The 14,693-nt window shown below is 36.0% G+C and overlaps 1 protein-coding gene across 11 annotated transcripts in view; it reads right to left on the reverse strand.

Annotated features, from left to right (window-relative positions):
• Positions 1-272: 272 nt before the first annotated feature.
• Positions 273-14,693, reverse strand: part of TMPRSS11A (transmembrane serine protease 11A) — a 54,329-nt gene continuing 39,908 nt past the window's right edge. For 7 of the 11 annotated variants that reach the window (XM_019928088.3, XM_019928092.3, XM_019928094.3 and 4 more), the window contains 5 exons: positions 12,843-12,881; positions 10,769-10,940; positions 8,323-8,582; positions 5,570-5,712; positions 273-3,808 (listed from right to left, as the gene is read on the reverse strand). In XM_019928088.3, coding sequence (XP_019783647.1) covers positions 3,647-3,808; positions 5,570-5,712; positions 8,323-8,582; positions 10,769-10,940; positions 12,843-12,881 — 776 coding nt within the window. In that variant the 3' untranslated portion in view covers positions 273-3,646. The remainder of the gene's footprint in view (positions 3,809-5,569; positions 5,713-8,322; positions 8,583-10,768; positions 10,941-12,842; positions 12,882-14,693) is intronic. The other 4 variants (XM_073805316.1, XM_073805313.1, XM_073805312.1 and 1 more) reach the window with 3 other exon arrangements.

The following is a 14,693-nucleotide window of genomic DNA, read 5'->3' on the forward strand; positions in this document are numbered from 1 at the left end:
CTGAAATGTCAGGGACTTGCCTTACTGTAATTTGATTGCTTCTGGTGTAGGCAGAGAGCAGGAGATCTTTAGAAACGTTCAAGAATGTGCAAAGCAGGACCAGCACAGATTGTAAAGCGCGTAAAAGAAGGTGACCTGGGGGAAGCAGTTAACAACTGAGAACTGAGGTGTCTTTCCTTCATAGAAATCATAATTAACCTCTATTAATTTATTCCTTCACTAAACACAATATATACAGCATATTGTCCTAAATACTGTAGGGAATACAAAAATGAGCAAAGCAGTCTTTAATGGAACTTAAAATGTTTGCAGAGATAATAAATTTACATATAAGCTGTAATACAGAGTAAAGTATGAGAAATGCTCTAGGGGAAGAATAAAAACATTCAAAAAGAGTAATTTTATCTGGGATAAAAAAGGTATTCTCAGTAGAAGTGATATTTGAGCTAGATCTTATAGAGTGAAGAGAACATTGCATGCCCCACTATATATGTGTTCAGGAAATAAAGAGTAACATTCAGTGTTATAAGAGCACTGAGTACAAGTGAAACAAAAATTTTATTCGTTGTTGGCAGATTGTAAAGGACCTTACAAGCTATGGTGATGTGAATTTAGACTCTATTTGTCAGGCAAAGGGGAAATCAGTGAAGATTTGAGTGCGTGAGAATAGCATTATTGAATAGCATTATAATCTAGCTACAATTTGCTAAATGCAGTAGAGAGAGGTTGAAGGTGGGGAACGCAGTGGGAAGAGGTGAGGTAATAACAATATGGCGTTAATAATAGTGAATGATCATTCCAGAATATGTTATAGGAACTGCAGATTCACAATCTAACTGACTTGTTAGATTGTGAAATCAATTTAGTTGGTGGGGCAAGCATTTAAAAATATGAAATAGAATAGAATAGAAATATTAGATTTTATTGTATTTAATAAGGTGGGTATTGTTTTATGAAACTTCTGTTTCATTTTTTCATACATAGTATTTTGTAACATATTTATGGAGCTGTGATGTAAAATATATTTCTTGCTGTGGATTGTGGTCAAGATAGAGAAACTCTACTAGAGGGTATATTCATAGAAAAGCTATCTTCATAGTAGTGGTTGATGGTTCTCTATGAATATACTGTAGGCAGGAGTATGAGAGAAACGCTAGGCACATTGTGTGTGGGAAGATCACTCTGTATTTGAAATAGCCACTGACTAAAGCATCAGTCACTTATTCTGCTGTTTCTTTTAGGAACATGATAGTGAACATACAGTTTGACCAGGAGACTATAGTTTTTGAATGCTCAGTGTCATAATTTTGAGATATCGCTGGCATTTCTGAAAATAATCAAATGTCTTTGGAACAGTAGTTCTCAAAAGGGAACAAGTTCACCCCTTAGGAGACATTTGCCAATGTCTGGAGACATTTTTGGTTATCATAATTTGGGGGGAAGGAGTGTATTTCAGGCATCTAGAAGGCAGAGGTCAGGGGTGCTGCTAAAATTCTACAATGCATGGAGTAGCCTCTTAAAACAAAGAACTATCCAGACCAGAAAGTCAAAAGTGCCAAAGTTGAGAAATTCTGCTTCAGAGTGACCCAAACTAGTTATTTAAAAGAAATGCAATTTTTAACAGAAGTTGAAAGAAAGGTTCATGCTATTGGCCTAACACAGATTCAATGATATTATTTGTAGAATGCTCTGATCACCAACTTTACTAGATTTTAAATAATATATCAGTATTTGTTTACATGTGACCCAGGATTAAGTGCTTCACAAAACAGTTTAGAAATATAAAGTTATAACTCTAAGATCATTTCTTGAACCTTAACACTAGAAATCAGAATTATATCTTGCCACCATAATATCGAATAATTTATATGCCTATGTATATTTTTATATAAGAAAAAGCAGCTTTATCTTGAAGTGACTTCAGAGAATTGGCAGCCAGCCGCCTAAGTGAATCACACCGTTTAAAATTCAATTTAAAACAGATTCAATAGAACTCACTGAAATTTTTATACAGCTGATGATTCAATAAATATAGACAATCATAAAGATACTTTGTAAGAAAAGGGCCTGTGAAATTTGTACCTGGGTTCTAGGCCCACTGGGGATACAAATTACCTACAACTTCACAAAGTTATTTACTTTTCCTGGCTTCAGTTCTTTGAACCCTAAGTGTACTGGCCCATATGACGTGTAGTCTCTTAAGCTTTAAAATTCTGTGAGTCTAAGTTATGGATCAATTTTTATGGTGAATAAATTTTAAATCTCTTTTAGATTATTTTAGGATTTTTAAAAAAATTATTTTATTTTTGGCTGCGTTGGGTCTTCGTTGCTTTTAGGATTATTTTTATGCCTTATTAATAGGACATGGGGGAGATTGTTATAAAATCACTCAATTTTCTAACAGTTTGGCTTATATCTGGACTGCATGAGTAAACGACGCCCCACCTATAAACCCTGATGTTTAGTCAGCATTGTCACACAGAGTAACAGTTTCCACAAAATCTTCATTTAATTGTATCATGGAATACATGAGCCTGACTCACCTAATGTCTTCATGAGACACTTAGGGGGTTCATTTAATCACTTTGTTCATGTGTTCTATATGGTTGGTCCTCAAAATTTATATTTATTAAATTAAAACAAAAACTATTGTTTCATGGTTGCAATAGTCAGGCTGTTGCTGCAAGGCTTAGGAGATAATTGGCTGCAGCAATACACAGGAATAAACTTTTTCTTTCTGTGTGAAAGGATAATGCTCATTAATTCTTCAACATATGAACAAATTCTCATTTTTTCTAGGCATTTAAGCGTACAACAATAATGTACAAAGCTGCCTCCTGGTGGTCCAAACATGTAAACGCATCTATAAAATATCCAATTTTTGTGCCATTTTTTTCGGACTGCTCATGAAGTTACTATCACCTTCCCCCCAATTTTTGTAACAAAAATACATCTTTGATTAGCTAATTACTGTATATATTCATTAAGCAGGCTTTTTCTGGGTATATCTGAAGGTAGGGATATTCTCTGTGTGTGTGTGTGTGTGTGTGTGTGTGTGTGTGTGTGTATGTATGTTAAAGAATCACTGAAAAATTAGGGAGATTTTGCAGCAAAGGTTATAAGATCTCTGGCTTGATTTATCACCATATTTTGTTTCCTAGATATAACTTTTAAAAAAATTAGGATCCCTCCAATGGGTTTATAAATTGAAAGTATGGAAAATTTCTTTGGAAAATCTGTAAGAACTAGAAAAAAGTATTTGTGACCTCTAGAGAAATGATAGAAAATTATGTAAGGGTTTCCTAAACTCAGAGTTCAAAAAGTTTCTCACTTAAGGGAAAAAGACACTCTAAAAATCATACAGATTATCCTCAAAAATTTGCATTGCTCCTCTTTTATACTCTAGCTTGCTGATTTAAAGAGCTCAGTATCTCTGCTGTATTTTTCAAGCCAGGCTAAACTTACCCACTACCTTATAAATTTAAATCCTTTACAAATTGGCTATGGGATTTTGATTGATTAAAGTGATTCTGAAATAAAACATATCATTTAATCTCACTTCATTGTACTACAACCACAGAATATATGGATTCTCATACATGTATGACCTGCATACAGCTCTCAATGTTTAACTTGTAATAGTGAATTAGAGGCCCGTTCTTGAAGTAATCCAGTTTCGGTAATAAGCCACTTTTGTGTAGACTCCAGGTTTGTTCTTTTGCCCACAGTTATCTCCCCAGCTCACAATTCCAATGAGATACCAGGTATCTTTAAGATCCTTTCCAACTAAAGGTCCCCCAGAATCACCCTGAAATTAAAAAAAGAAAAAAGAGAAAGAAAATTAGCTAAATGTAAAACTTGTTACTTAAGATAGTTTGATGAACCACATATTTTATTATTAGACAGTATATGTATGGATTACCAATTCTAGGATAATTAGTTGAAACATGGGTTTCAAAAGTTATAAAATTCAATTTCCACATTTTATTTTTTCAACTTTATAGATGAATAATTCACAAATAAACATATATATTTAAAGTGTACATCGTGATAATTTGACATATATACTTTGTGAAATGATTACCACAATCAGGTTAATTAACACACCCATCACCTCACAATACTTTGTGTGTGTGTGGGTGTATGTGTGTAGTAAGAATGCTTAAGGTCTACTCTTAGCAAATTTCAAGTACACAACACAGAAAGTCAATCTGATGTTAGTTTTTTCTGACTTCAAGTAAGGTGCCTGAGCTTCTGTTTTATCAGACAAAGCACCTCCCGATGTACCCCAGTAGCAATCCCTGTATTCCTGCTTAGACCCCTGTGCCTGAGTCACTTCCTCGATAACTTCCCCAATTTTTCTATGACTAGAGCTTTGCCTTATTATGTACTGAACAGTCATGGGGCAGGAATCTTACCTCTGCTCCCCAGTCCAGTGAAAGCTCTTTATGACCACCAGTCATTCCAGAGGCTTATCACTGATCTTACTGTTCATCTAGATTCTCATTTTCAGTGTGTTCCTGTCACCACCTCCCACTTGCCTGTCATGGCATGAACCTCTCTTTGGATTCCCTGAATTTTAGATATCTCCTCCACATTCTCAGCAACTGGGGCTAGATTCTGCTCTTGCCCAGCGTGTATGCTTGCAAAACTCCCTGCTATTTTTCTGACAGAGGTTGTCTATGTTGTGTAATTGGTGGGACTCTGCGCAGGGCTTTCTGCCACCTGATAACAATACAATTCCCATCATTTTAGCATGTGGAATCACCTCCTTGGAGTTTTCAGGAATCTCTCATTATAAAGCAAGTGCCTCCAGGAAGAAACACACTTTACTCCTTTGTCCAAAAATATACATGCAGGATAGATGCTGGACAACAGAGTAGGCCACTGGAAAGGGGACTAGATATTCACACCATGGCCTAATCCACCTTCTTAGCATTAACAGCTTCTCACCTCTCATCCTCCTTAGGCTGAGACCCAACAGAGTACTTGGAGTTGCCTCAAATATGAATTATAATTTCACACCTTCAGAATTTTAGCTATGCTTTTTCTCTTTTCTATAATATTCCCCTCTTATTCTATAGGGTAAGTGCTCTTTATCCTTCAGGCCTCATTGAAGTATCGTCTCTCTAATACTTGTTCCAGAAATGTTCCTTCAAGCTAAAAATGTTTGTTCTCCACACTTGAAACTAATACAATATTGTAAATCAACTATACTTTAATAAAAGTTTTTGTTCTCTGTTATATAATTTATAACATTACATCATAGTTCATTGTTCATCATTGTTTCCTTTCTAAATGTGAGCTCTTTAAGGAAAGGGACTCTGCTTTATGAACCTGTGGATTTTTGGTATTAAGAAAATTTAATTTTATTGGTTGGTTGATAGCATCAAAGAAACTCTTTGCTTATTTTGTTTTGCTTAATAAAACATTTAAAAATATGTGTTTGAGATTTGCATTTATAAATTTTTGAACAGACAAGATCTCTGTATTTTACTAAAATAAAGAGCATTTTGAGCCAGATACATTTTTTGAGGTCATGATATCAAAATAATCTCTCTCCACCTACCAGACAGGCATCATAAATTCCTTCCAGATAGCCAGCACAAAACATCCCAAATTTTATATGTCTGCCATACATATGTGGCTGCTTGCACACATCATCACTTATGATTTTCAGTCTGGCTTCATGAAGATCATTTTGGGATTCCCCTTAAGGAAAAACAAAGTAATTTTAGTGTTTACAGTAAACATCTTAGCTAGAATGAAGTGTGGACCTTTTCCCGATTTTTTTTTCATACTAAAATTGTTGATACAGGATGAGGTTAATGTAAGCAGCTCCTAAAGAAAAAAAATTCTGTTTAATATCTGGTATATGTAAATGATAATCGTCCTTATCTCATTTTTATAAATACCTATACTAGCAAGAAAAACATTTTGTTTCTTTTTCTGGAACCTTTGTACCTTAAAAAACAATCAGTTAATGTATTTAGGACGGCATTTTTAATTTTTATTTATTTATTTATTTTATTTTATTGTTATTTTTTTTTGCGGTACACAGGCCTCTCACTGCCGCGGCCTCTCCCGTCGCGGAGCACAGGCTCCGGACGCGCAGGCCCAGCGGCCATGGCTTACGGGCCCAGCCGCTCTGCGGCACGCGGGGTCCTCCCGGACCAGGGCACGAACCCGTGTCCCCCGCATCAGCAGGCGGACTCCCAGCCACTGCGCCATCAGGGAAGCCCAGGACGGCATTTTTTAAAAAATAAAGTTTGTATTTCTAGATTCCAGATTGTTCCCAGAAACTTCTCAGGCCTAGTTTGCTTCCCTGGCTTGATAAAATAACTATATACATTTACTTTATCCTTTACATTTTATGAAGAACTTTCACATACATGATGACATTTAAAGGCAATGATTTCATTACCTCTTACAATTTTGGGACTCCAGATCATAAACTAGATCCTGAGTTATAGAAACCAGTATTAATGCAGAAGACAACTATTTATGATGGAAAACAATAATATCACAAGCATTCAGAGTTTCTTTATATCAACCATATGCTGATTGGGAAACTGACCCTGTAGTAGACAGAATTCTACTATGATCCCCAAGATTCCTATGTGATCTCCTTTCTCTGAGGTATGGGTGGGATCTGTGAATATTATGGATGTCATTCTTATGATTAGGTTATGTTCTGTGGCACAGGAGAGGGAATTTTGCAGATTAATTAAGATGTAGTCAGTCTGACAGTGAGTTCATAAAAAGGGAGATTTTCCAAGGTGGGCCTGACCTAATCCTGTGAGCCCTTTTAAAAAGGGCTTAGGCCTTCCCTAAGTTCAGAGAGTTTTCGCTAATGGTGTTGGAGAAGCAAGAAGCCATGAGCTCTGCAGCTGCAAGAAACTGAGTTCCATCAACAACCAGCTTGGAAGAGAACTCAGAGCCGTAGATGAGACCACAACCCCAACCAGCACTTTGATTGCTGTTTTGTGAGACCCTGAGAAGAGAACCCAACTAAGCTATGTCTGAACTTCTGACTCATGGAAACTGTGAGGTAATAAATGTGTGCTCTTTTAAGTTGTTAAATTTGTGGTAATTTGTTACACAGCAGTATAAAACTAATATAGATACTAATTTCTGTAGAATGCCAATTCGGGATTTATTTCTGGACAGGTGTGTTTGCTAAAATGTTTTAAAAATGCTCAAATTATTCTGTTCTTTGAATATAATTGGTGTAATTTTTTTTGCCTACTACATTATCAATTAAAAATAATTCATGTCGGGCTTCCCTGGTGGCGCAGTGGTTGAGAGTCTGCCTGCCGATGCAGGGGACACGGGTTCGTGCCCCGGTCCAGGAAGATCCCATATGCCACGGAGTGGCTAGGCCTGTGAGCCATGGCCGCTGAGCCTGCATGTCCAGAGCCTGTGCTCCGCAACGGAAGAAGCCACAACAGTGAGAGGCCCGTGTACCGCAAAAAAAAAAAAAAAAAAAAAAAAATTCATGTCCAGTGCCGGGAAGGGTTGAAATGCATATTGTAGGTGACAGTGTAAATTCATAAATTTTTCATAAAACTAGTTGGCAAAAAGTTATAAAAATTATAGTCTAACACAACACTGTAAATCAACTATACACCAATAAAAATTAATTAAATTAAAAAAAAACCCATAGGAAACAAACAAACAAAAAGTATAGCCTATAAGTCCTATACATCCCTGAACTGTTTCTCAACTATTGTGGGAATGCTTAATGACATTTCTCAGAAAGTGTTGATTTTTTTCAAAGAATCAGCTTTTTATTTCATTAATTTTCTCTATTTTTTGCTTTTGATAGAATTCATTTTCACTCTTACCTTTATTATTTCCTTCTTCCTGTTTATTTTAGGTTTATTTTGCTCTTCTTTTCTAGTTTCTTGAAATGAGAATTTATGTTATTGATTTGAGACCTTTCCTGTTTTCTAATGTATGCATTTGCTATGTTTCCCTCTCTCTTTACTGTTTTAGATACATCCTGCATGTATTGATATTTTTTCATTTTATTCTATGTATACTTAAAATTTTCTTCAAGATTTTCTCTTTGACCTATGAATTATTTAGAAGTGTATTGCTTAATTTTTAAGCATTTAGAGATTTTCCTATTATCTGTTACTGGTATCTAGTTTGATTCCATTATCATCAGAGAGCATACTATGTGTGATTTCCATTCTTTTACCCTAACTAATCCAACCAAACTGTGTGGAAAAGTCTGACAGAATAATATTGATGGACATTAAATCACACTGCCATAAATACGGCTTAGTGCTCCATGATTCATTTTGGGATACCCACCACCATGAAAAAGTGCTCCAAATCCTGTGACATAGACAGTTGAATTTGGTTGGAAGGACACAGAGGCTTCTGGCAAACAAACTCTTCGGATCTCATCAGTAAAGGTGACGCTGGATGATAATTGCACAACAGCAATGTCGTATTCTTTTGCTGGGAAGTGATATCTCTCATGGACAATAATTCTTTCGATATTTCTTTTCATTAATGGAGGGTTGATTGTTGTTCCAAAGCTAACAGTCCATTGATGTGGATTTGATTTACTGGAAAAGATTAGAAATGAACAGAATATATGAACTGCATTACAATAATTGCATGCAGGCTAATAAAGGAGAAAATTCCACCCTAAAACACTTGGTTGCAATGATAGTTTTCTTTGACCATATAGTCTTTTGCTACTGTTTTGAAAGATAAAATGTATACAAACGGCATCTTTGAGCTGAAATTCAGTATAGAATTATTGAATTTTAGAACTGTAAAGCACATAAAATATTATTCATTTATTTCTTCAGCAAATATTTATTAAACATCTACATGTTGAACCTTATTTGAAGTGCCGGGGATAAAGTGGCAAACAAGATAGAAAGGTCCCTGCTGGTGGGTGTATTTGATTTCAGTGAAGGAAAAAGAGCAAAACAAATTAATGAATAGATAAATAATTTCCCACAGTGATAAGGTCTATGAATAAAATAGGGCAGTGGAATAGAGTACAAGGGGGTAGTTAGATAAGCCTCTTGAGATCATGGCATTTGGGTTGAGACACGGTTGATGAGGAGTCAGCTGTGAGAAGGTGGGGTGACAAGTTTTAAGGCAAACATCTCAAGGGCTTAGACCAGACAGGCTGCAGTTCAGGACACAAGGGAATTACGGTGGGGGATGAGATCGGCGAGGTAGGCGGGGGCCAGATTTTAGAGTGTCTTATACGTCGTGAATAAAGTGCTTAGATTTTATTCAAGTGATATGGCAATTCACTGGATGATTTTAAGCCAAGCATAATGTAGTCTCATGTTAAAAAAAAAATCACATTGTTTCTTTCCAGAGAGTAGATTGTTAGAGGGCAAGAGTGAATGAGGCAAAGTTGTCATAAGTCCTATGAGAGATGACCAAGTGTGGGTGACTTCTAGCTTATGGGCTTGAGCAGCTGGTAGATCCTGGCACATACAGGGACTGGGAAGGTCATCTAGTAATGAAAGGTCCTCTAGTAAAGGCTTTGTTTTATACTTAAGGAAAATAGGGCCTAGATGGTTTAAATTATATGCCTAGTATCACATGTCTGCTTGTCTCTCTCTGTTCTTTATAGGACACCATCTTCCACCAAAATGTATTATTAATAATGAGATTAATGTTCCTTAACTAATTAATTGAACTAACATCATCCAAGAGGGATAAGCAAAGAGACAGGTACTGCCGATATAGATACTTGTTTCTCAACCTAATTATTTCTTTTTTTTTTAAATTGAAGTATAGTTGATTTATAATGTTGCAGGTATACAGCAAAGTGATTCATTTTATATATATATATATATATATATATATATATATATATTCTTTTTCAGATTCTTTTCCATTAGCGTTAATTACAAGATATTGATTATAGTTCCCTGTGCTATACATAGGTTCTTGTTGTTTATCTATTTTACATATTGTAGTGTGTATCTGTTAATACCAAATTCCTAGTTTATCCCTCCTCCCTTTCCCCTTTGGTAGCCATAAGTTTGTTTTCTATGTCTGTGAGTCTATTTCTGTTTTGTAAATAAGTTCATTTGTATCTTTTTTTTAGATTCCACATATTAGTGATATGATACTTGTCTTTCACTGTCTGACTTACTTCACTTAGTATGATCATCTCTAGGTCCATCCATGTTGCTGCATATGACATTATTTCATTCTTTTTTATGGTTGAGTAATAGTCCATTGTACATATATACCACATCTTCTTTATCCATTCACCTGTTGATGGACACTTAGGTTGTTTCCATGTCTTGTCTACTGTAAATAGTGCTTCTGTGAACATTGGGTTGCATGTATCTTTCCGAATTAGAGTTTTCTCTGGATGTATGCCCAGGAGTGGGATTGCTGGATCATATGGTAGCTCTATTTTTAGTTTTTTAAGGAACCTCCATACTGTTTTCCATAGTGGCTGCACCAATTTACATTCCCACCAACAGTGTAGGAGGGTTCCCTTTTCTCCACACTCTGTTCAGCCACAGTTTCTTTATTTAAAACCTTAAAGACCTGATACTAGGATAATGACTACTACCCCTACTGACTTTCCAAATAAGTGTAAGTGTAACACAATTTTAGAAAAGAAACTGAAAGAAGTTTTTCTCATTTTACCTCAGTAATATTTGGGGACATTGATTATTACTCAGAAGATGATAAAACTCAGAGGTTTTTTTTAAGCAGTAGTAGTAGCAGTAGTAGTAGTAAGTTAACGTCAATCACTTACATCCTAAAGCAGTGCGCTGCGGTAACAAGCCACGTATTACTAATCAAGGTGGCGCCACATTGATGTATGTCATTATGCTGAAGGGAAGCTTGCCAAGGCCAGGAAGACTTGCCTGCAATCTCTCCGGATATTATTCTGTTCACTATTAATGGAACAGCTCGTTTACCACAACCTGAAAGAGATGACATCATTAGATTGTAAGAAACATCTCTATAATCCCTGATACAGAGAAACTAGTAGAGTACTGCAGTGCAATATTTGCATGTCATTATATAAACATGTACAATATTAATATCCATCCTCTGTATTTCCTGATAGTTGATGTTTTGCTTACTCCCTCCCTTTATAGATGTGGATATATATTGCCTACTAAAGCTATGTAAGGCTGTAAAGTGTTGACACACCAAAAAGTGTATGTCCTGAGGACCTGCAGTGTCAATTATCCAGATGTTCTGGGAGCTCCTACTAAGATTATTGTTTCCCAGTTTTAGATGTTCCCACCATGTTACTTTGACATGAAGCCCTCACCAAAAGAACTAGTCAGAGAAGTAATTGCTAATTCCTTGGAACTCCTACCCCCATACAGTTTTCTGAGTGACTAGTTCCTAAAGTGAGCACGGGTTAATGTATCATGACCAGTCTCTTACTCTTCGGGATGGAGGGTTCTATGTTTCCACATAAACATCACATTCACTATTGGTAGGAATAAATATGTACTTTATTATGTGCATCAGATCAGAGATTAGTTTGATGCTTAGGGTTCCTGCTAAGAATTAAGCCTGTTTAAAGCATGGTGCTCATAAAGAAAACATGGTAGGTTCAATTCTTGTTCCAACAAATTAGGTATCAAAAAGGAAATTCACTTTACTGGTACTGATTACACTCCTTCTGTGGCCAGTCATTTTAGAAATCCCCATCACTCTGCCATCTCTAGTTTAGACTACCATTTTTCTCATCTGAAGGACTGCAATAGCTTCCCTGTTCATCTCCCTGCCTCCAGCTTTGCTCTTCCAGTCCATTCTCCACACTGAAAACTGAGTGACCTTTCTGATGTGTGTAAAACCCTTCAGTGACTTCTCATTGCCCTCCAAACAAGGTCGAAATGCTTCAGCATGGTTCTGGTCCTTGATCATTATTAATCACACCCCTTTCCCATGCCCACCCTATTCTGTATTACAGCCACACTGACATTTTTCAATGACAAGAAATGACCATGTTCTTGCTTTTCTGAAGACATTTTTACATTCTGCTCCCCCTGCCCGAGACACTCATTCCACTTGTCACTTGATTTTCTGTCTTTCCTTTCACCTCAAGGATCACTTTGTGACCCCACAAGACCAGGTTAGGTGGCTCTGATTGACTTTCATAGCACTGTGCTCTGTCTCTGTCATAGCGTTTATCACACTGTTTTAACATTTCCTGATTTATTTATGTCTTCCCCTACCTTCAAACTCCTAACTTTAGAGGAGGAATCATGTCTTATTGACACTTGTATTCACTTTCTGGCACTTGGTAGATGTTAAAAAATTATTTATTGAATGAATGAATAAAATGTATAGTGTGTTTGCAAGACACAGATGAAAATGAAAGAACAACTTTCCTAAAATTCATCACTGCTATTATAAAATCTTTCAAAATTTAGGTCACAGTGATATAAAGTGAGTGAGTGGAGCTGCTGTCAACCATCAAGATGGGTATAATAAGTAAATTTTATAGGTCAGTCACAAATTATGGGGTCTATCTCTTTCCCATTTATCACTTTCTCATTTTATTTCTCAGTAGAAAGCATATTTCATAGCATTCAAAAAATTAGCAAGGCAAGTTTATTTATTCCAAACCAGAAATATATAATTTCTTCAAACTGCCCCCAAATTCCCACCATGTAAAATGTTTTTCTTGAACATTACAAAAAGATTGGTCTTAGGGAAAAAAAGTATTTTCATCTCTTACTCAATTGTTATTCTCTCCCAAAGAAAATGTGGGACATGGGTGGGAGATTATGAGGTAATATTTGAAGATATTATCCTCCCTGATACGGAAATTGAACTTGTTTTTACAAGCTAACTAGACTTACATGCTTGGACAGTTAGCTTCCCTGTCGATGAGCTCATTGCTGAAAAACAAAATAGAGCAAAGAATGATAATTTGATATTCTTCTGGTTGGTCTCAATGACCAGAAATTATCAGAGGATACTGACCGCATATGGATTCTAGAAACTTGAGCATATAGATCAGTCAGGAAAGTGGTTATCTGATATAACAGAATATGTGTACAGTTTTTGTAGAGATTTATAGGCAACCGCTGATTAGGTGGGTAATACAAGCAGTAGGTAATTAAGGCACAAATATTGGATGATCAAAACTCACAAATCATTTGTATTAATACAGAACAGTGGTTTTCCAATGGTGCAGGATAAAGCTTCTTTGGATTTTATTTAAGGAAATAGAGAAAGAGGGGAAAGAGGGAGCAACTAGATGGGGTCTTCAGGTTCAAACCCAGGCTCAACCAGAACAGGTCTGCTTTTATCTCTTCTCTTTTTTTTTTTGTTACCGGTACGCGGGCCTCTTACTGCTGTGGCCTCTCCCGTTACGGAGCACAGGTTCCAGACGCGCAGGCCCAGCGGCCATGGCTCACGGGCCCAGCCGCTCTGCGGCATGTGGGATCCTCCCGGACCGGGGCACGAACCTGTGTCCTCTGCATCGGCAGGCGGACTCTCAACCACTGCGCCACCAGGGAAGCCCTATCTCTTCTCTTTATTTAAGATTTCGCATAAGCCTTTCTTTGGTCAAAGGGTTTGGGAATGGAAAAAAAAAAAAAACTTTGAAAACTACCACATAAACTATATTTAAAATACTTCTAAAACATGGTTCCTAAATTATTAAAATTATTTTTTTCTGAGGTATAAACTACTGTATATTCTTATCAAACACCGGCTGAATATTGGTAAAGGCCAATTATTGGACAGAATCTAAGATTAAATTCTGTCATTTCCAACAAAGTTAGAAATCTGATAAAGGAAATACAAACATTTAAACTTAAGCTGACGGACAGTTGCATGAAAACTGTGATGTTTTTCAAAATAAAAGGGCTTAATGAGTAGAATGAGGGTAGATTGGTTTTACTTATTTCTACCAATGCCATGTTTCTCAGACTCATATTCTTTGTATCTAATTTCTCATTATACACAATAAGAATGTTTCTTTCTACTTACTTTCTATAAATTTCACTTGGGAAACTAGTGATAATGAACTCTACAAAGTGGGAGCTCTTGAGAATATCCAATTCAGGGATACCCTTAAAGGCATACCTAAATCATTATATGGTGAAGAATCAATTTCTCAGGTCAGATTCTCAGTACTTACTTATGAAAGGAACTCAATTTTCAGTCAAATATAGTTTTAAGGTAGTAAATTTCTTATTTTATGTTTTTAAATGTAGGCATACCTTGGAGATATTGTGGGTTCGGTTCCAGACCACTGCAATAAGGTGAATATTGCAATAAAGCAAGTCACAAAGTTTTTGATTTCCCAGTGCATATAAAAGTTTACTTTTACACTATACTGTAGTCCATTAAGTGTGCAATAGCATTACGTCTTGAAAAAACTATATATATATATATATATATAATTTTAAAATACTTCATTGCTAAAACATGCTAAAAATTATCTGACACTACAGCGTTGCCACAAACCTTCAATTTATAAAAACACAACATCTCTGAAGTGCAATGAAGGGAAGTGAAATAAAAAGAGGTATTTTAATATGTCACATGTTAGTAATAAATTAAAATGGAAAATAGTATAATGTTAGACTTCTTCAGTTAAAACTTCTTCAGCTTAGTTTGAGCAAGATGCAAATCACCCCTTTCCAGGAATGATACCAGGGTGAGTGTAATAGTTGGGAGTGTAATTGAATTTTTAAGGA

This window comes from Tursiops truncatus, chromosome 5, assembly GCF_011762595.2.
Source record: "Tursiops truncatus isolate mTurTru1 chromosome 5, mTurTru1.mat.Y, whole genome shotgun sequence".
Lineage (NCBI taxonomy): Eukaryota > Metazoa > Chordata > Mammalia > Artiodactyla > Delphinidae > Tursiops > Tursiops truncatus.